General features: G+C 39.6%; 1 protein-coding gene across 1 annotated transcript in view; it reads left to right on the top strand.

Moving 5' to 3' along the window:
* Nucleotides 1-23,557, top strand: part of TEX11 (testis expressed 11) — a 345,588-nt gene extending 322,031 nt beyond the window's left edge. The window contains exons 29-30 of the mRNA XM_033849819.2: nt 22,309-22,473; nt 23,334-23,557. Coding sequence (XP_033705710.1) covers nt 22,309-22,473; nt 23,334-23,396 — 228 coding nt within the window. The 3' untranslated portion in view covers nt 23,397-23,557. The remainder of the gene's footprint in view (nt 1-22,308; nt 22,474-23,333) is intronic.
* The last annotated feature ends 529 nt before the right edge of the window (nt 23,558-24,086 follow it).

The raw sequence follows: 24,086 nt of genomic DNA, 5'->3' as shown, positions 1-24,086 counted from the left end.
GTCTTGTTCCTGAATTTATTGGGAAGGCTTTCATCTTTTCACCACTGAGTATTATGTGGCTGTCGGTTTGTCGTAAATGGCTTTTATTGTGTTGAGATATGTTCCCTCTATACACACCTTGATGGATGAGAGTTTTTGTCATGAATGGATGTTGAATTTTATCAAGCACTTTTTCTGCGTCTATTGAGATAATCGTATGGTTTTTGTGTTTTATTAATGTGGTGTATCACATTGATTGAGTTGCATATATTGAAGCATCATGGCGACCCTGGATTGAATCCAACTTGAACATGGTGTATGATCCTTTTTATGTATTATTGTATTCGGTATGCTAAAAATATTTTTTGAGGATATTTGCCTCTATAGTTGTCAAAGATATTGGCTTATAATTTTCTTTTTTTTGTAGTGTCTTTGGTTTTGGTATCAGGGTGATAGTGGCTTCATAGAATGAATTTTTGGGAGTGTTCCCTCCTCCTCAGTTTTTTGGAATAGTTTGAGAAGGATAGATATAAGTTCTTTGTATATTTGGTAGAATTCCCCAGTGAAGCCATCCAGTCCTGGACTTTTTTTTTGCAGGGACTTTTTTTTATTATTACAGATTCTATTTTCACTTCTAGTGATTGGTCTGTTCAAATTATCTGTTTCTTCATGGAAAGATATCCCATGCTCTTGGATTGGAAGAATTAATAATGTTAAAATGTCCATACTGAGCTTCCCTGGTGGCGCAGTGGTTGAGGGTCCGCCTGCCGATGCAGGGGACGCGGGTTTGTGCCCCGGTCCGGGAGTATCCCACATGCTGCGGAGCAGCTGGTCCCGTGAGCCGTGGCTGCTGAGCCTGTGCGTCCAGAGACTGTGCTCCGCATCGGGAGAGGCCACAACAGTGAGAGACCCACGTACCACACAAAAAAAAATGTCCATACTACCCAAAACAATCTACAGATTCAATGCAACCCCTATCAAATTACCCATGATACTTTTCACAGAACTAGAAGAAATAATCCTAAAATTTATATAGAACCATAAAAGATCCAGAATTGACAAAGCAGTCCTGAGGAAAAAGAACAAAGCTGGAGGCATAACCCTCCCAGACTTCAGATAATACTACAAAGCTCCAGTAATCAAAATGGCATCATATCGACACAAAAGCACACATGGATCAATGGAGCAGAATAGAGAGCTCAGAAATAAACCCACAAGGGCTTCCCTGGTGGTGCAGTGGTTGGGAGTCCGCCTGCCGATGCAGGGGACATGGGTTCGTTCCCCGGTCCAGGAGGATCCCACATGCCACGGAGCGGCTGGGCCTGTGAGCCGTGGCTGCTGAGCCTGTGCGTCCGGAGCCTGTGCTCCACAACGGGAGAGGCCACAGCAGTGAGAGGCCCGTGTACCGCAAAAAATAAAAATAAAAAAAAGAAAGAAACCCACAAATCTCCAGTCAATTACTCTGTGAAAAAGGAGGCAAGAATATACAATGGAGAAGACAGTTTCTTCAGCAAGTGGTGCTGGGAAAACTGGATATACCCCCTAACACCATACATAAAAATAAACTCAGAATGTCTTAAAGACTTAAATATAAAACATGACACCAAAGAACTCCTAGAAGTGAACATAGGCAAAACATCCTCTGACATAAATCGTACCAATGTTTTCTTAGGTCAACCTCACAAGGCAATAGAAATAAAAGCAAAAATAAACAAATGGGACCTAATCAAAAGCTTTTGCACAGCAAATGAAACCATCAATGAAATGAAAAGATAGCCTACAGACTGGGAGAAAATATTTACAAATGATGTGACCAACAAGGGCTTAATTTCCAAAATATACAAACAGCTCATACAACTCAATAACAAAAACAACCCCATCAAAAAATGGGCAGAAGACCTAAACAGACATTTCTCCAAAGAAGACATACAGATGGTACATGAAAATATGCTCAACATCACTAATAGAGAAATGCAAATCAAAACTACAATGAGGTATCACCTCACACCGGTTAGAATGGGCATGATCAGAGAAATCTACAAACAGCAAATGCTGGAGAGGGTGTGGAGAAAAGGGAATACTCTTGCACTGTTGGTGGGAATGTAAATTGATACAGCCAATATGGAGAACAGTATGGAGGTTCCTTATAAAACTAAAAATATAGTTACCATATCATCCTGCAGTTCTGGGCATGTATCCGGAGCAAACTCTAATTGAAAAAGATACATGCACCCAATGTTCATACCAGCACTATTTACAATAGCCAAGACGTGGAAGCAACCTAAATGTCTGTCAGCAGATGAACGGATAAAGAAGATATGATAGATAGATAGATAGATAGATAGATATACATGCACACACAAATACTACTCAACCATAAAAAAGAACAAAATAATGCCATTTGCAGCAACATGGATGGACCTAGAGATTACCATATTAAGTCAAGTAAGTCCGACAAAGACAAATATCATTTGATGTCACGTATATGTGGAATCTAAAATATGATACGAATAAACGTATTTACAGAACAGAAAGAGACTCACAGACATGGAAAACAAACTTACGGTTACCAAAAGGGAAAGGGGGTGGGGGAGGGATAAATTAGGGGTTTAGGATTAGCAGATACAAACTACTCTGTATAAAATAGATAAACAACAAGGTCCTACTGTATAGCACAGTGAACTATATTCAATATCTTGTGATTAACCGTAATGGAAAAGGAAAAAAATTATCTGTTTCTTCTTAACTCAGTTTTGGCAGGCTATGTTTCTAGAAACTTGTCCACTTCTTTTAGGTTCTCCAATTTGTTGGCGTATAACTGTTCATAGTAATCTCTTATAATATTTTGTATTTCTGTGGTATTGGTCATTATTTTTCTGCCTCCATTTCTTATTTTGTTTATTTGGGTACTATCTCTTTCCTTGGTGATCCTGGATAGTGGTTTGTCAATTTTGTTTATCTTCTTAAAAAACCAGCTCTCGGTTTTACTGATTTTTTCTATTTTTTAAAAAAATATCTTGGGCTTCCCTGGTGACGCAGTGGTTGAGAGTCCGCCTGCTGATGCAGGGGCACGGGTTTGTGTCCCGGTCCGGGAAGACCCCACATGCCACGGAGCGGCTGGGCCCGTGAGCCATGGCCGCTGAGCCTGCTCGTCTGGAGCCTGTGCTCCACAATGGGAGAGGCCACAACAGTGAGAGGCCCACATACCGCAAAAAAATAAATTAAAAATTAAAAAAAAATATATATATATACAGGGTAACCAGTCAAAGGAGCACTCAACCAAGAGTGAGTGCCCCTGGCTTCTAGTCTCATCTGTGCCACAAACACACTGTGGCTCTAGGCAGATGGCACCACCTCTCTTGGTCTGTTTTCTTATCAATAAAATGAGTTTTCTAGAGATTTCCACTTTTGGAGTGGCAGCATGAGAACCTGATAGGACCAGCTGCCCAGCAAAACAACCACAAACTTGGATAAAATATTTTAAACCTATTTAAATTAGTAATCAGTAAGAGAAATATTACCAACATTGGAAGAAATGGGCAAAAAAAAAATACAGAAAAAAACATTTAAAGTCTCTGGAAATTGTCCTTAGAGCATACATAAAATGAAGAAAGATCTATAGAATATCTACTAAATCTTGGAAAGAAACGTGAGTCTGTGGTACTTGAGCCATGACCTACTCCCTTCCTGTCTCTCCCCCAGATTAGCATGAGGGAAGCTCCATTCCAGGCAAGTATGGCCAGGAAAACAATGCTCACACCCCCCTCAAGTGATATGGTATGCCACAAAGAGCAGCAGGCTGCCAACACTTCTCATTCCACCTTGAGATGCAAGTTGCAAAGCCTCAGTTCCTGGCAAGTATGGCCAAGAGAATGAGCCTCCCTTCCTTCACCCAGCCTCCACTTATAGGGCAGATTATGTACCTCAGGCAAGTCAGACCAAGAATATTAGAGCCCTGGTTTTCCTTTTCCCAGCTAACTCTTAGGGCAGTGGTTCCATACCCAAAGAGGCAATCCAAGAAAACCAGAGACTACTACTACTACCCTACCCAGCACCCTTCTGTTAAACAAGAGGTATCACTCAGAGGAAAGGAGTCCACTGCCCCCCCCCCCACCCCTCAAAGGTCTGGAGCAGAGGCTCAGAGATTTTCCCCAGGGAGAAAGGCAGTCCATAAGAACAGAGAGCTTCAAACTTCTCTCTAAAGGAACTTACTTCACTTGAAACAGGGTGTGGGAAAATTCAAGCCAAAGAGTAGTCTTGAAAATAATGGAGATTTTGGTGGTAAGCAATTAAGAGGAGGATAGTAGCTCTGTTTGAACAAGTAACTCACAGACCAGCTATATTACCATAGAGAGCTATGGAAAAAGACAGCTCAGAAGAGCCTTACTGGCGTCAGAACAAACCTCAAAGATTTGCATTAAAGACCATCCCTACAAAGTTGTCTGAATATAACTGGTTTAGACTGTAGAGCAGTTTACACCTCCAGGCATTGTTGAAAACAATAGAGCAATCATCATGCAATTAGAGGAGCATAACAGCTGGATGTGATACCAGCAGTCAGCCAGCTTAATAGAGACATCAGAGAAAGAGAAAGTTAAAGAGAGCCCTACTCAACACTGTCAGCCCATGGTGACTACTGCATGTAACCAAGTCTGTGTCCTCTGAGAAGCAACATAAGAAGCTTCACATGTGAGGAAACTAGACTTTCCTAAAATAGTCCAGTAGAGTTACTACACAAACAAATACACAAACAACAACAAAAACAAGCCCCAGGGTTGGGGGAATCAGTCTCTAGAGTTGCCACCTAAAATGTTTCTAATATATTACATAAAATACTCAGTTTTCAAAAAAAAATATGAGACATACAAAGAAACAAGAAAGTGTGACCCATACACAGGAAAAAAAGCAAGTAACACTAACTCTGTGACATGACCCAGATATCAGACTTAACAAAGATGTCAAAGTAACCATTACAAATATGTTCACAGAACTAAATGAAGCTAAAAGAAATAAAGGAAGGTGTGATAACAATGTCTTAACAAATAGAGAATATCAATAAAGACATAGAATATTGTTTTCAAGAATTATATGAAAAATCTGGAAGTGTAAACTACAATCAGTGAAATTAAAAATTCACTAGAGGGGCTGAACAGTAGATTTTAACTTGCAGAACCCAGCTGTTTCAAATCACCAAATTTGAAGATAGATTGATAGATTATGCAATCTGAAGATAAGGGAGAAAAAAGAATTTTAAAAATGCCTCAAAGAAAAGTGGAACATCATTAAATACACCAACATACACATAATGGGAGTATCAAGAATGGGAGAGAGAAGAACAGGAAAAAATATTCAAAGAAATAATGGCTGAAAGCTTCCCAAATTTGACAAAAAATATTAATCTACACATCCAAGAAGGTCAGCGAACTTCAAATCAAATACACAAAGTGATCCACACACAGAAACATAATACTAAAAATACTGAAAGCCAACTACAAAGAGAATATCTGAAAGGAGTGAGAAAAAATGATTTATCACTTAGAAAGGAACCCCAATTATCAGTACTGAAATCGAATCAGTAATTTAAAAACTCCCAATAAACAAAACTCCAGGACCAGGTGGCTTCACAGGTGAATTCCACTAAACATTTAGAGAAGAGTTAACACCTATCCTTCTGAAACTATTCCAAAAAACTGCAGAGGAAGGAACACTTCCAAATTCATTATATGAGGCTGCCATTACCCTGATACCAAAACCAGACAAAGATATTACAAAAAAGAAAATTGTAGGCCAATATCACTGATGAACATAGGTGCAAAAATCCTCAACAAAATACTAGCAAACTTGGTGGTGTGATGAATTGGGTGATTGGGATTGACATGTATATGCTGATGTGTATAAAATTGATGACTAATAAGGACCTGCTGTATAAAAAATAAATAAAATTTAAAAATTTAAAGAAACTAGCAAACCAAATGCAACTTTATATTAAAAGGATCATACACCGTGAGCAAGTAGGATTTATCCCAGGGATGCAAAGGTTTTTCATAATCCCCAAATCAATCAATGTGATACACCACATTAACAAATTGAAGAAGAAAAACCATATGATCATCTTAATAGATGCAGAAAAAGCTTGATAAAATTCAACATCCATTTATGATTAAAAAAAACTCTTCAGAAAGTGGGCACAGAGAGAACATACCTTAACATAATAAAGGCCATATACAACAAACCTACGGCTAACAACATACTCAATGGTGAAAAGCTGAAAGCATTTCCTCTAAGATCAGGAACAAGACAAGGATGCCCACTCTCACCACTTTCATTCAACATAGTTTTGGAAGTCCTATCCAGAGCAATCAGAGAAAAAAAAGAAATAAAAGGAATCCAAATTGGAAAAGAAGAAGTAAAACCATCACTGTTTGCAGATGACATGATACTATACATAGAAAATCCTAAAGACACTACCAGAAAACTACTATAGCTCATCAATGAATCTGGTAAAGTCGCTGGATAGAAAATTAATATACAGAAATCTGTTGCATTTCTATACACTAAAAAAGAACTATCAAAAAGAGAAATTAAGGAATCAATCCCATTTACCGTCACATCAAAAACATTAAAATCCCTAGGAATAAACCTACCTAAGGAGGCAAAAGATCTGTACTCCAAAAACTAGAAAGTGCTCATGAAAAAAAATTGAAGACCACACAAACAGATGGAAAGATAGACCATGTTCTAGGATTGGAAGAATCAATATTGTTAAAATGACCTTACTACCCAAGGCAATCTGCAGATTCAGTGCAATCCCTCTCAAGTTACCTATGGCATTTTTCACAGAACTAGAACAAAAAAAATTTAATTTGTACAGAAACACAAAAGACCCCAAATAGCCAAAACAGTCTTGAGAAAGAAGAACAGAGCTGGAAGAATCGTGCTTGCTGATGTCAGACTATACTACAAAGCTACAGTCATCAAAAGAGTATGGTACTGTTAAAACAGACATAGATCAATGGAACAGGATAGAAAAACAGACATATAGATCAGTGGAACAGGATAGGAAGCCCAGAAATAAACGCACGCACTTATGGTCAGTTAATCTGTGACAAAGGAGGCAACGATACACAATGGAGAAAAAATAGTCTCTTCAATAAGTGGTGCTGGAAAAACTGGACAGCTACATGTAAAGGAATGAAATTAGAACATTCTTTAACACCATACACAAAATGGATTAAAGACCTAAATGTAAGACTGGATGCTATAAAACTCCTAGAGGAAAACATAGGCAGAACACTCTTTGACATAAACCACAGTAATATTTTCTTGGATCACTCTCCTAGAGTAATGGAAAGAAAAGAAAAAGTAAACAAATGGGACCTAATCAAACTTAAAAGCTTTTGCACAGCAAAGGAAACCATAAAACAAAATGAAAAGACAACCTACCGAATGGGAGAAAATATTTGCAAACCATGTTACCAAAAAGGGATTAATTTCCAAAATATACAAACAGCTCATATAGTTTAATATCAAAAAACCCAGACAACTCAATCAAGAAATGGGCAGAAGATCTAAATAGACATTTCTCCAAAGAAGACATACAGATGGCCATTAGGCACATGAAAAGATGCTCCAACACTAGCAGATAACATTCTTTGCTGAACCAAGATGGCGGAGTAGAAGGACATGCTTTCACTCCCTCTTGTGAGAACACCAGAATCACAACTAGCTGCTGGACAGTCATTGACAGGAAGACACTGGAACTCACCAAATAAGATACCCCACATCCAAAGACAAAGGAGAAGCCACAATGAGATGGTAGGAGGGGTGCAATCACAGTAAAATCAAATCCCATAACTGCTGGGTGGGTGACTCACAGACTGGAGAACACTTACACCACAGAAGTCCACCCACTGGAGTGAAGGTTCTGAGCCCCATGTCAGGCTTCCCAACCTGGGGGTCCGGCAGCGGGAGGAGGAATTCCTAGAGGATCAGACTTTGGAGGCTAGTGGGATTTGATGGCAGGACTTTGACAGGACTGGGGGAAACAGAGACTCCACTCTTGGAGGGCATACACAAAGTAGTGAGTGCATAGGGGCCCAGGGGAAGGAGCAGTGACCCCAGGGGAGACTGAAGCAGACCTACCTGCTAGTGTTGGAGGGTCTCCTGCAGAGGCGGGTGGTGGCTGTGGCTCACCGTGGGGATGGGGACACTGGCAGCAGAAGTTCTGGGAAGTACTCCTTGGAGTGAGCCCTCCCAGAGTCTGCCATTAGCCCCACCAAAGAGCCCAGGTAGGCTCCAGTGTTGGGTCACCTAAGGCCAAAGAACCAACAGGGAAGGAACCCAGCCCCACCCATCAGCAGTCAAGTGGATTAAAGTTTTACTGAGCTCTTCCCACCAAAGCAGCACCCAGATCTACCCACCACCAGTCCCTCCCATCAGGAAACCTGCACAAGCCTCTTAGATAGCCTCATGCATCAGAGGACAGACAGCAGAAAAATAAGAACTACAATCCTGCAGCCTGTGGAACAAAAACCACATTCACAGAAAGATAGACAAGATGAAAAGGCAGAGGGCTATGTACCAGATGAAGGAAGAAGATAAAACCCCAGAAAAACAACTAAATGAAGTGGAGATAGGCAACCTTCCAGAAAAAGAATTCAGATAGTGAAGATGATCCAGGACCTCAGAAAAAGAATGGAGGCAAAGATTGAGAAGATGCAAGAAATGTTTAACAAAGACCTAGAAGAAGTAAAGAACAAACAGAGATGAACAATACAATAACTGAAATGAAAACTACACTAGAAGGAATCCATAGCAGAATAACTGAGGCAGAAGAACGGATAAGTGACCTGGAAGACAGAATGGTGGAATTCAGTGCTGCAGAACAGAGTAAAGAAAAGAGAATGAAAAGAAATTAAGACAGCCTAACAGACCTCTGGGACAACATTAAACGCAACAACATTTGCATTATAGGGTTCCCAGAAGGAGAAGGGAGAGAGAAAGGATCAAAGAAAATATTTGAAGAGATTATAGTCAAAACTTCCCTAACATGGGAAAGGAAATAGCCACGCAAGTCCAGGAAGTGCAGCAAGTCCCATACAGGATAAACCCAAGGAGAAACATGCCGAGACACATGGTAATCAAACTGTCAAAAATTAAAGACAAAGAAAAATTATTGAAAGCAGCAAGGGAAAAACGACAAATAACATACAAGGGAACTCCCATAAGGTTAACAGCTGATTTCTCAGCAGAAACTCTACGAGCCAGGAGTGGCATGATATACTTAAAGTGATGAAAGGGAAGAACCTACAACCAAGATTACTCTACCTGGCAAGGATCTCATTCAGATTCTATGGAGAAATCAAAAGCTTTACAGACAAGCAAAAGCTAAGGGAATTCAGCACCACCAAACCAGCTCTACAACAAAAGCTAAAGGAACTTCTCTAAGTGGGAAACACAAGAGAAGAAAAGGACCTACAAACACAAACCCAAAACAATTAAGAAAATGGTCATAGGAACATACATATCGTTAGTTACGTTAAATGTGAATGGATTAAATACTTCAAAAGACACAGGCTTGCTGAATGTATACAAAAATAAGGCCCATATATATGCTGTCTACAAGAGACCCACTTCAGACCTAGGGACACATACAGACTGAAAGTGAGGGGGTGGAAAAAGATATTCCATGCAAATGGAAATTAAAAGAAAGCTGGAGTAGCAATACTCATATCAGATAAAATAGACTTTAAAATAAAGAATATTACAAGAGACAAGGAAGGACACTACATAATGATCAAGGGATCAATCCGAGAAAAAGATATAACAGTTATTAATATATATGCACCCAACATAGGAGCACCTCAATACATAAGGCAACTGCTAACAGCTGTAAAAGAGGAAATTGGCAGAAACACAGTAATAGTGGTGGACTTTAACACCTCACTTACACCAATGGACAGATCATCCAAAATGAAAATAAATAAGGAAACACAAGCTTTAAATGACACGATAGACCAGATAGATTTAATTGATATTTATATGACACTCCATCCAAAAACAGCAGATTACAATTTCTTCTCAAGTGTGCACGGAACATTCTCCAGGATAGATCACATCTTGGGTCACAAATCAAGCCTCAGTAATTTTAAGAAAATTGAAATCATATCAAGCATCTTTTCTGACCACAGCGCTATGAGATTAGAAATGAATTATAGGGGGAAAAAACGTAAAAAACACAAACACATGGAGGCTAAACACTACTTTACTAAATAACCAAGAGATCACTGAAGAAATCAAAGAGGAAATCAAGAAATACTTAGAGACAAATGACAATGAATAGACGACAATCCAAAATCTATGGGATGCAGCAAAAGCAGTTCTAAGAGGGAAGTTTATAGCTATACAAGCCTACCTCAAGAAACAAGAAAAATCTCAAATAAATAATCTAACCTTACACCTAAAGGAACTAGAGAAGGAAGAACAAAGAAAACCCAAAGTTAGCAGAAGGAAAGAAATCATAAAGATCAGAGCAGAAATAAATGACATAGAAACAAAGAGAACAATAGCAAACATCAATAAAACTAAAAGCTGATTCTTTGGGAAGATAAACAAAATTGATAAACCATTAGCCAGACTCATCAAGAAAAAGAGGGAGAGGACTCAAATCAATAAAATTAGAAATGAAGAAGGAGAAGTTACAACAGACACCGCAGAAATACAAAGCATCCTAAGAGACTACTACAAGCAACTCTATGCCAATAAGATGGACAACCTGGAAGAAATGGACAAATTCTTAGAAATGCACAACCTGCTGAGACTGAAACAGGAAGAAATAGAAAATATGAACAGACCAATCACAAGTAATGAAATTGAAACTGTGATTAAAAATCTTCCAACAGGGCTTCCCTGGTGGTGCAGTGTTTGAGAGTCCGCCTGCCGATGCAGGGGACACAGGTTCGTGCACCAGTCTGAAAAGATCCCACATGCCACAGAGCGGCTAGGCCTGTGAGCCATGGCCACTGAGCCTGCGCGTCCGGAGCCTGTGCTCCGCAATGGGAGAGGCCTCAACAGTGAGAGGCCCGCGTACCGCAAAAAAAAAAAAAATCTTCCAACAAACAAAAGTCCAAGACCAGATGGCTTCACAGGCGAATTCTGTCAAACATTTAGAGAAGAGCTAACACCCTTCCTTCTCGAACTCTTCCAAACAATTGCAGAGGAAGGAACACTCCCAAAGTCCTTCTATGAGGCCACAATCACCCTGATACCAAAACCATACAAAAATACTACTAAAAAATAAAATTACAGTCCAATATCACTGATTAATATAGATTCAAAAAACCTCAACAAAATACTAGCAAACAGAATCCAACAACATATTGAAAGGATCATACACCATGATCAAGTGCGATTTATCCCAGGGATGCAAGGATTCTTCAGTGTATGCAAAGCAATCAGTGTGATACACCATATTAACAAACTGAAGAATAAAAACCATATGATCATCTCAGTAGATGCAGAAAAAGCTTTGGATGAAATTCAGCACTCATTTGTGATAAAAACTCTCCACAAAGTGGGCATAGAGGGAACCTACCTCAACATAATAAAGGCCATATACGACAAACCCACAGCAAACATCATTCTCAGTGGTGAAAAACTGAAACCATTCCTCTAAGCTCAGGAACAAGACAAGGATGTCCACTCTCATCGCTATTATTCAACATAGTTTTGGAAGTCCTAGCCTCTGCAATCAGAGAAGAAAAAAAATGAATACAAATTGGAAAAGAAGTAGTGAAACTGTCACTGTTTGTAGATGACATGATACTATACTTAGAGAATCCTAAAGATGCCACCAGAAAACGACTAGAGTTAATCAATGAATTTGGTGAAGTTGCAGGATACAAAATTAATGCACAGAAATCTTTTGCATTCCTATACACTAATGATGAAATATCTGAAAGAGAAATTAAGGAAACACTCCCATTTACCATTGCAACAAAAAGAATAATATACCTAGGAATGAACCTACCTAGGGAGACAAAAGACCTGTATGCAGAAAACTGTAAGACACTGTTGAAAGAAATTAAAGACGATACCAACAGATGGAGAGATATACCATGTTCTTCGATTGGAAGAATCAATATTGTGAAAATGACTATACTACCCAAAGCAATCTACAGATTCAGTGCAATCCCTATCAAACTACCACTGGCATTTCTCACAGAACTAGAACAAAAAATTTCACAATTTGTATGGTAACACAGAAGACCCCAAATAGCCAAAAAAGTCTTGAGGGAAAAAAACTGGAGCTGGAGGAATCAGACTCCCTGACTTCAGAGTATACTACAAAGCCACAGTAATCAAAAGACAATATGGTACTGCCATAAAAACAGAAATACAGATCAATGGAACAGGATAGAAAGCCCAGTGATAAACCCACGCTCCTATGGTCAACTAATCTTTGACAAAGGAGGCAAGGATATACAATGGAGAAAAGACAGTCTCTTCAGTAAGTGGTGCTGGGAAAACTGGGCAGCTACATGTAAAAGAATGAAAATAGAATACTCCCTAACACCATACACAAAAATAAACTCAAAATGGATTAGAGACCTAAATGTAAGACCAGACTCTATAAAACTCTTAGAGGAAAACGTAGGCAGAACACTCCATGACATAAATCACAGCAAGATCTTTTTTGACCCACCTCCTAGAGTAATGGAAATAAAAACAAAAATAAACAAATGGGTCCTAATGAAACTTAAAAGCTTTTGCACAGCCAAGGAAACCATAAACAAGACGAAAAGACAACCATCAGAAGGGGAGAAAATATTTGCAAACGAATCAATGTACAAAGGATTAATCTCCAAAATATATAAACAGCTCATGCAGCTTGATATTAAAAAAACAAACAACCCAATCCAAAAATGGGCCGAAGACCTAAATAGACATTTCTCCAAGACATACAGATGCCCAAGAAGCACATGAAAAGTTGCTCAACATCACTAATTATTAGAGAAATGCAAATCAAACCTGCAATGAGGTATCACCTCACACCAGTTAGAATGGGCTTCATTAGAAAATCTACAAACAACAAATGCTGAAGAGGGTGTGGAGAAAAGGGAACCCTCTTGCACTGTTGGTGGGAATGTAAACTGATACAGCCACTATGGAGAACAGTATGGAGGTTCCTTACAAAACTAAAAATAGAAATACCATATGATCCAGCAATCCCACTACTGGGCATATACTCAGAGAAAACCACAATTCAAAAAGACACATGCACCCCACTGTTCATTGCAGCACTATTTACAATAGCCAGTTCATGAAGCAACCTAAATGCCCATCCTCAGACGAATGGATAAGGAAGATGTGGTACATATATACAATGGAATATTACTCAGCCATAAAAAGGAACGAAATTGGGTCATTTTTTGAGACGTGGATGGATCTAGAGACTGTCATACAGAGTGAAGTAAGTCAGAAAGAGGAAAACAAATACCGTATATTAACGCATATATGTGGAACCTAGAATAATGGTACAGATGAACTGGTTTTCAGGGCAGAAATTGAGACACAGATGTAGAGAACAAACGTATGGACACCAAGGGGGGAAAGCCGTGGGGGCTTGGGGGTGGTGGTGTGATGAATTGGGAGATTGGGATTGACTTGTATACTCTGATGAGTATAAAATTGATGAGTAATGAGAACCTGCTGTATAAAAAGAAAAAGAAAAAAGGTAACATTCTTTTCTCCCAGTTAATGTTTTCTCTTTTTTGTTGATTTTCATGGCATGGGATAGCACTACTTTTCCAATTTTGTCTGAAGAGCCATGTCTTGGAAACAACAGATGTGAACTTTTTTTTATTAATATAAAAATCATTGTCTTTCAGTAGGGTAGTATATTCTACTTATAGCTATTTTAGTGTGTTTTTCTTTTCAGTCTCTTCACGTTTTTCTTTACTAAAATGTCATGTTTACTTTCTTGTATATTCATTCCTCCATATTCATGCATTAAATCATTCAAAATATTTATTAAGCAAAAAAAAAAAGAAAAGATGCTCAACATCACTAAATATTGGAAAAAGTTCAAATCAAAACTGCAACAGGGTATCAACTCACAGCAGTCAGAATGGCCATCATTAAAAAGTCTACAAATAATAAATACAGGAGAGGCTATGGAGAAAATGGAATCCTCCTACACTGTTGGTGGGAATGTACATTGGTGCAGCCACTGTGGAAAACAGTATGGGGGTTCCTTAAAAAACTAAGAGTTACCATATCATCCACCAATCGTACTCCCAGGCATATATCTGGAGAAAAATCTAATTTTAAAAGATACATGCACCCCAGTATTCATAGCAGCACTATTTACAATAGCCAAGAAATGGAAGCAACCCAAATGTTCAACAACAGATGAATGGATAAAGAAGATATGGTGTGTGTGTGTGTGTGTGTGTGTGTGTGTGTGTGATATATTTGCATACATATACACACTCAGTGGAATATTACTCAGCTATAAGAAAAAATGAAATAATGCCATTTGCAGCAACATGGATGGACCTAGAGATTATCATATTAAGTGAAGTAAGTCAGATAGAGAAAGACAAATGTTATCACTTATATGTAGAATCTAAAAAAATGATACAAATGAACTTATTTACAAAACAGAGATAGACTCACAGACCTAGAAAACAAACTTATGGTTACCAAAGTGGATAGCGGAGGATGGGGGGAGATAAATTAGGAGCTTGGGATTAACAAATACACACTACTAGGTATGAAATAGATAAACAAGGACCTGCTATATAGCACAGGGAACTATACAGTAAGTCCCCTACTTACAAACCTCCAAGTTGCAAACTTTCAAAGATGCAAATGTGGATTTGCATGTCCAATCATGTAAGGCGTGAGTGAAATTGCAGCTTGCCCTCCGTCTCCTACTGCTGATGATCCTTCAGCTCTGCCGTCTCCCACCTCCTCTCCCTCCTCCAGTCGGTAACTCTTCTTGCCTGTTCACTCGATGCCAATCCCTGTATGCCAGCTGTTGTACTGTACTGCTGTACTTTTCAAGGTACTGTACTGTAAGATTAAAAATGTTTTCTTTATTTTGTTTGTTTTTTATGTATTATTTTGTGTGAAAAGTATTATAAACCTATAATAGTACAGTACTATGTAGCTGATTGTGTTAGTTGAGTACCTAGGTTAACTTTGTTGGACTTAGGAACACACTCTCGGAATGGAACTCATTCGTATGTAGGGGACTTACTGTATTCAATATCTTGTAATAACTTATAATGTAAAAGAATCTGAATCACTTTGCTGTACATCTGAAACTAACACAACATTGTAAATTAACTACACTTCAATTTTTAAAAATGGTTACAAAAAAAAGGAACCCCAAAGAGAGTGACTGTTGACTTCTCACCAGAAACAGTGGGGACCAGAAGGCAGTGGCATATTCAGAATGATAGGAAAAAAGTAACAGCTAACCAGGAATCCTATAATCAGCAAAATTATCTCACAAAAATGAAGATATTAACAAATAAAGAAAAACTGAGAATTTCTTGCTAGCTGACCTGCCTGCAAGAAATACTAAAGGAAGTTCTTTAGGTTGATAGCAAGTGAAACAAAAAGCATTGATAATTAGGTAATTATACAACAGTATAAATGCATACTTCTTTTCCTTTCTTCTCTTGTATTATTTAAAAAGCAAATGTATAAAACATACAATTGTTTGTTGGGCTTTTATCGTATAAAATGTAATATAAAAATAACAGCACAAAGAAGGAAGGTGGGAGCCAGTTTGGGAATAAGGAATGACACTAGAGAATAACTCTGAGCCATGGGGAGAAACGAAAAGAACCAGAAATGGTAAATAAGAAAGTTAATATAGGGGCTTCCCTGGTGGCGCAGTGGTTGAGAGTCCGCCTGCCAATGCAGGGGACACGGGTTCATGCCCTGGTCCGGGAGGATCCTACATGCCGCAGAGCAGCTGGGCCCGTGAGCCATGGCTGCTGGGCCTGCGCGTCCGGAGCCTGTGCTCCGCAACGGGAGAGGCCACAACGGTGAGAGGCCCGCGTACTGCAAAAAAAAAAAAAAAGAAAGAAAGAAAGTTAATATAACAAATTATAAATATATACTTTCATTCTTTACTTCTCTTAGCTTCTTTGAAACACATAAAATTATATGAAGTAATTAAAACTTTTATTGTTGCATTGTCTATTTCAAAACTTACCACAGGGCTTCCCTGGTGGTGTGGTGGTTTGGAGTCTGCCTGCCGATGCAGGGGACAGGGTTCGTGCCCCAGTCCGGGAGGATCCCACATGCTGCGGAGCGGCTGGGCCCGTGAGCCATGGCTGCTGGGCCTCCGCGTCTGGAGCCTGCGCTCCGCAACAGGGGAGGCCGCGGCAGTGAGAGGCCCGTGTACCGCCAAAAAAAAAAAAAAAAAAAAACTTACCACAAAGCTATAGTAATCAAGACAGTGTGGTACTGACATAAGGATAGACATAGAGATCAGTGAAATAGAATTAAGAGTCCGGAAACAAACCCTCACCTTTATGGTCAGTTGATTTTTGACCAGATTGTGAAGACTATTCAATGTGAAAATGTAGTCTTTCTAACAATGGTTCTGGGACAAGTGTGTAGCCACATGGAAAAGAATGAAGTTTGGACCCCTATCTCGAAATGGATCAAAGACCTAAATGAAAGCTAAAATTATAAAACTATAATTATACATAAGCTAAAATAAGAAGACTTTTAGAAGTATAGGCTTAAATCTTTGTAACCTTGGGTTAGACAGTGTTTTCTTAGATATGACACCAAGAGCACAAGCAATAAAATAAAAAATCAATTAATTAGATATCAGCAAAATTAAAACTTTTCTGTGAAGGACCAACAAAGAAGTGAAAAGATAACCCACAGAATGGCAGTAAATGTTGGAAATCATATATTTGTTAAAGAACTTGTACTTAGAATCTATAAAGAGCTCTTACAACTTGATAATATAAAGACAACTAATTTTTTTTAACGGGCAAAGATCTGAGTAGACAGTTCTCCAAAGAAAATATTCAAATGACCAGTAAGCATATGGAAAGATTCTTGACATCATTAGTCATCAGAGATAGGCAAATCGAAACACAGTGATCTACCACTTGGCACCCACTAAGATGACTGTAGTGAAAAAGACAGATAATAACAAGTATTGACAAGGATGTGGAGAAATTGGTGCCCTCATACACCATGTTACTGTACAGTGGTACAGCTGCTTTGGAAAACAGTCTGGCTAAGTTCCTTAGAAAGTTAAACGTGAAGTTACCATATGACCCAGCAATTTCACGTCTAGGTATATACCCATAAGAAATGAAAACAAATGCCAAACAAAGACTTGTACACAGATGTTCATAGCAGCCCAAAGTGGGAGCAACCCAGATGTCTATCAACTGATGAATGGATAAACAAAACGTGGTATTTCCATACAGTGGAATATTAATTGGCCATAACAAAGAATGAAGTATTGACACATGCTACAACATGGATGGACCTTGAAAACATTATGCTAAGTGAAAGATTCCGGTCATAAAGGACTACATACTGTGTGACTCTGGACATTTATCTGAAATGTCCAGAATAGGCCAATCTATAAAAGACAGAGATGGGGGTTATTTGGGGAGATGGGGAGTGACTGCAAATGGGCATGGGGGTTTCCTTTTAGGGGGATGAAAATATTCTACAATTGACTGTGGTGACAGTGGCAGAACTCTGTGAATGTACTAAAAGCCATTGAATTGTACACTTTTTTTTTTTTTTTTAGCAACTTTCATGGTTTGGATGCTTTTTTTTTTCAAATTTATTTATTTATTTATATTTATTTTTGGCTGTGTTGGGTCTTTGTTTCTGTGCAAGGGCTTTCTCTAGTTGTGGCAAGCAGGGGCCGCTCTTCATCGCGGTGCACGGGCCTCTCACTATCGCAGCCTCTCCTGTTGCAGAGCACAGGCTCCAGACGCGCAGGCTCAGTAGTTGTGGCTCACGGGCATAGTTGCTCCGCGGCATGTGGGATCCTCCCTTACCAGGGCTCAAACCTGCATCCCCTGCATTGGCAGGCAGACTCTCAACCACTGCGCCACCAGGGAAGCCCTGTACACTTTTAAGTAGGTAAATTGTATGGTATGTGAATTATATCTCAGTAAAGCTGATGTACACAATATTCACTTCAGTAACCCTGAAGAGAGCCTAAAAAGACAGCATTTGTGTTCCAAAACACGTACAGTTTTGTTAGACTGTTATATGACTGCCATGTTTATTAAGATGTTGAAGGCAGAGAAAACTGGCTTCAAATATGAGCCCCAGAAAATCATAAGCGCAAACATCTCTACTTGTTGGCATTGATTTGTATGTTACTACAGGCAAGCCTATGTTGCACTGGGGTGAGTAGCTGCACGGTTGCATTTCTTCGTTGAAGATGAGTGATTCTCCTGAGCAGTGCTGGACATGAGAGTAGCTAACGCAAATGAAAATAAAACTCCTCCAGTTCCCTAACTCATTGAATGGCACCATCATTCCTCCAGTTGCCCAAGCCAAACATCTCGGAGTCATCCTCAATTCCTCCCTCACTCCCATTTCTAATCTATCACTAAGTCCTGTCAGTTCTGCCTCCTAAATATCGTATATTCATTTACTTTTCCCCATCTTCCACCATCACCAACCTAGTTCAGGTTATCATCTCTTACCTCAGCTACTGCAGGAACCTTTTAGCTGGTCTTCTTGCATCTCTTGCTTTCTTCATTTCTCCATCCAGCAACCAGAGTGATCTTTTAAATTTTAGAATATATGTGACCTTGCTTAATCTTCTTCAGTAGTTTCTCATTGCTCTTAAAAACCAAAATCCTAAACATGGCCTACAAGGTCCTGCGTACCTGTCTGTCCTCATCTTGAGCCACTCTTTCCGTCACTCTCTGTACTGCTAGCCACACAGTACTCCACTAATTACCACCTCCTAGACAAATTTGATGGCCTCTTTCTTTACCCTGGCCTTCATTATTGACCACTGCCTCCTTATTGAAATTGTCTTTTCTTTTGTCCTTTATGTTCTCATCACTCTTCTGTTTTATCTTTTCCCTCTTGCCACCCAACTATGAACATTTCCAATATTCTCTACTCTTTCCTTCTCCATATTCCATACTCTGTCCTTTAAGTGGATTGATATTTTTCAACTATTACCTGAGTTCCAGTCCATATCTGCAACAGCCCACATGATATCGCCAAAGTTACCTCAATCTCAACATGATTAAAATAGAAGTTAACATTATTTTGATCCTTTATCCCCAGAAACATTTCCTTCCAATTTCTTCTTTCAGTGGTATCAGCATTCTCTCAGCCATTCAAACTATGTACTTCAGAGCCATTTTTAATTGACCTATCTTCCATTCCCCATATCAAATCAGTTACCAAGTTCTACTGATTCTTCCTTTAGAGTGTTTCTTACATCTTTCCATTTCCATTGTCACTATTTCTGACCCTCATCCACTTCATTCTTCATCTCTTAACAAGTCCATTTAAACAGTTCTCGCTGTATGTGTTTTCTCACACTCACGTCTGTTCTAAACACCACTGGCATTTCAATCTTATTAAAACTCCAGTTTCATCATATAACTTTCCTTCTCAAAAAGTTTCAGTAACTTCTCATTGCCAGCAGAATAAGTCCCAAAATCTGTGGCCTGTTATGCAAAACCCTTAACACTCCAGCCCGATGTTTCACAAATTACATTCCACAAGATGTTAGTAAATGATCTACATACTCTGGATTAAACAAAGTTACATGGTTTCTTCACTGTAAAAGTTCCTAAAACTTTTAATGAACTAATGTGCATTAAAACTCTCCAAGAGGTTGTATATAGAATGCAGCATTTCCAAAATGTATTTGACTAAAGAACCCTATTTTTATACACCATCTGTTAACATTTTTCATGACACTAATGTTCTAAGGAAAAGCATCTAGGAAGTGCTTAGGTAGCCCCATCCTACATTTCCAGTCCTGTTTCCCATTAATTTCCCTATATCAGTTGTCTGCTTGGGCCAAATGACTGTTAGTTCCCCTGAGACGTGCTTAGTCTCAAGCACAATCTGAGTCTTTATTGATTCTGTTCTGCCCACATGGAATGCCCTTCTCTTTCTCTCTATATATTTTTTAAGTTGAGATACAATTCATATATAAAATTCACAATTTTAAGGTATACAATTCAGTGGTTTTTAGTATATTCACAAAATTCTGCAACTATCACCAGTATCCAAATCCAGAACATTTTCATCACCCCAAAAAGAAACCCCATAACCATTAGCAGTCACTCCCCATTCCCCTCTCCCCCAGCCCCTGGCAACTACCAATCTGCTGTCTCTCTGGAATTGCCTGTTCTGGACATTTCATATAACCTCTCTATAGCTAGATATCCTGCTCATCTACTCTAAGATCATGTCTATTTGTTCAGTCATTTGTTAAGTCATTCAGTTAAAATCACAACACGGTCATGTGTCAGGCTGTGAATACGCAAAGGTAGATGACATTCTGCCTTTAAGGAACTCCCAGCCTAGTGAAGGAGACAGACAATAGGTGCCGTGAACAAAGTGCCATAGGAACAAAGTGGTACAGATAACAAATTGTGGAGAGTCAGGCAAAGCCTGAATGAGGAGGTAGCATTTTAATAACTGGATATTAATTCATTTGTTCATTCATTCATTCAGCAAATATCTGTTGGACCCTTATTATGTGTCAGGCACAGTGTTGGACTCTGAGGATACAAAAATGAAGAAGAAAAATTCCCTGTACTCAAGGAGCTCAGCCTGGAGGAGATATATATATACACAGTTTCAAAACAATGTGATATAAGTTGTATTAGAGGAATGTAAAGCTTGCTGTGGCAACAGAGAGAAAGGAATAACTAACTCTGTTTGTTAATTTGAAGAAAAGGTAGAAGTTTACCAAGTGGATAAAGATTGGGTGGGGGACTGGCATTTCAAGCAGAGAGACTAGACCTCTGACTGTGCCAGCCCAGTGCTCATTTGTTTGACTGAGCTGGAGCACCTAATGCCTGTGTCACTCTGACTAGCCCTTAATCACATTCCTGGTGTGGTCCTCTTTATACGTGGATGCCTTGTCTCCCCAGAGGCATTATGTATCATTTAGGATAAGAGCTTTGTCTTGTCACTCTTAGCACCCTCATTCTCATAGTGTTTTATGCATAGTAATTTTTTATAGATCCACATGGGTGAAAGGACAGCTGAGACAATGTCATTGACACTCTCAACAACCTGCTGCCCAGGTCTTCTGTCACATATCCCCCTTCAAGGGCCTGAGACCTCTTGTGTAGATGAAGGACTTTAACATGGAATGAGCACACAAGTGCTCCCTCTGTGGTCCATCTCCTATACAAGAACGACAAAAGTAGGTCCTTAGACTAATCCTTTTTGCTATTGCAAAATCTTGTGATCAGCCATGTTAAAAGACAAAGGGACCATCTTAGAAATGTGCCCTGTGTTCATAGCAAGGTAGATACTGTCAACACTAAAGATCATTTTTAAATTGTAATCAGTTGACTTGAAGTACAATAAAACAGATTACACTCCATAATCAGTTTTTGCCTTCAAAGTGGAATCTGAGGTTTCCCGGAGAAGGAATTCTGCCTCAAGATTCTAACAGAAATTCTGCCTGAGTTTCCAGCCTGCTGGCCTGCCCTACAAATTTCAGACTCAAGATCACAACATCAAGTCTTACCTGATTTTACAGCCTGCTGGCCTACCCTACAGATTTCAAACTTGCCAGCCCCTACATTGTGTGAGCCAGTTCCTTAAAATAAATCTCTCTATACATATGCAAAAAATAAAGATTAATATAATTTCTATTCCAAACACAGACTGATTCAGGTCAAGGAAATTAAGAGATTCAATAAAACTGCTGCTTCACAACCTTCTCTGAAAATTAGAGATAGGTACTGGGGAGATAATCGACTGAGGACAGCAACAAGGGAAGCCCCAAACAGGATACAGGTTTTTCTCCTGCTTCAGAAAGACAGAACTCAGTGCAAGAGGGCTTCATTGCTTTTTTAGTGTATATGTCACTTCATGAGGTCTTGCTATGGAGCATCCTACAGCTGACAGACCTTCAAGGTGGTCTCCTCCTACTCTCCAGGAGCACAGGATTGCTCGTGGGGGCCGCGGGCTCCTTCCTCAGTGTCAGCAGAGCACCCATTGTTTAATAATACTGGGATGCAGCCCTCATAGAGTCAGGGCTACAGTGATTGTGACAGTAATAACTGTAAACCCACTGTTCTTGGATTTCAGGAAGGCTACCCAGAAATGGAGATTCTCTGGCTGATGATCAAGTCCTGGAATATTGGAATATTTATGTACAGCAGCAACAAGTATACGTCTAGTGAAAAGTGGTGTGGCCTGGCACTGCGTTTCCTTGACCACCTTGGCTCCCTTAAGAGAAGCTATGAAACTCAGGTGAGGAGGGAGAGGGCTACGGGTGGATGGCATGACTCAGGGACAGAGAGGTTGTACATAGCTCTCGTTAAGGACACAACCCTACCTTCCTTGACTAGGAAAGGATCTTGACCATTGTTCCTCTCAGTGGTTCCACAAAAGTGCAAGAGTTATGGGACTATAAACAGTAATTTTTTATAGTGAAAACCAGGAAGAATGGTGAACAAGGCAAACTTAGGAATAGAAAATGGAATCTAATTAAGAAGAATGCCAAGAGTGGGCTCTGGAAAGATGCATCCCTGTCAATGCCAGTGCACGTAGGGAAGGACCAGCCTCTGTGCAAACAATGAGTGTTTAAAAAGACATTTTCTGCAGGAACTTTTTTTTTTTTGCGGTACGCGGGCTTCTCACTGCTGTGGCCTCTCCCGTTGCGGAGCACAGCCTCCAGACACGCAGGCTCAGCGGCCATGGCTCACGGGCCCAGCCGCTCCGCGGCATGTGGGATCTTCCCGGACGGGGCACGAACCCGCATCCCCTGCATCGGCAGGCGGACTCTCAACCACTGCACCACCAGGGAAGCCCAGGAACTATTCTGAGTAGCAGACTTCTGGGCCCTTAGCTAACGAGGAGAGGCTTGATAGAGAAAAAGGTTTTGTATCACATAAGAGCAAAGGATCTTTTATGTTTTAAGTACTTCCTCCCTTCTTCTGCTTATCTCTGGTGAACAGACGTAGTGTCATGGGATCCCTTTTCCCCAGGTGAGTACTGTATGTTCTTCCCAGAGTGGTGCCTCAGGTCTCTCATGCCATCACCATGGATCCGGGAAGATTTCCCACATTTCCTTTCCTCTCAAGAAATCTATTTGCTGTTCTCTTTCCCAGATTCATGTTCTGTACAGTGAGCTTCTGGAAACATTAAATAATAAAAAAGGGCCCACTTGTTAATGAAGAGTGAGAACTGCTGGAACAGAGCAAGCTGCCAGTGACTTGAAGATGTGTGTTCCTGAGATGTTGAATGTTTAAATTCTTACCAAACTTACTCTTGAGTTTTTGTTTCTGTTTTCTCCTGCCCTATTTTCATGTTGTTAAATGACATGTTCTAAAATAAAAGCATTTTGACTTTTAGTGCTGTGACCAGCTAATTTCTGGGGGACAAATGATTTTTTCCAAAGTGCTAAGGAGCTAAGGAACATTTTATATATATATATATATATATATACACACACACACACACACACACACACACAGAAATAGCCCATGTGAGAGCAAGCTGATTCATGCCCCATGTGACCAAAAGGGGGTGTTCATCCCAGTCCCACACAGGTTGCATTTTATTAGAGAAGTGCTGAAATTCGCAATACCTGAAGATAACAGAGAACCATAGACTCTTCATCGGAAGGACCTTAGTGGTCTTTGGGCCCAGCATCGATCAGATTTCATGAAATCGATGACATCCTTGAGACTTGGTTGTGCAGTCTGTATCAGAACATAGCCTGTGACAAACTCCCGAGACAACGCAATCTGCCTTTTTTTTGCTAATTGGTAAAATACCCTTCCTCATACTGAACAGAAATGTGTCTCCCTGTAACAAGTTTGTTTCCTCTTTCCCCCATCCTGCTGACTTTCTTGTCTTCC

This window comes from Tursiops truncatus, chromosome X, assembly GCF_011762595.2.
Source record: "Tursiops truncatus isolate mTurTru1 chromosome X, mTurTru1.mat.Y, whole genome shotgun sequence".
In the NCBI taxonomy this organism is placed as follows: Eukaryota; Metazoa; Chordata; class Mammalia; order Artiodactyla; family Delphinidae; genus Tursiops; species Tursiops truncatus.
The sequence above is the reverse complement of the archived record's forward strand: the minus strand, read 5'-3'. Positions and strand labels throughout refer to the sequence as shown.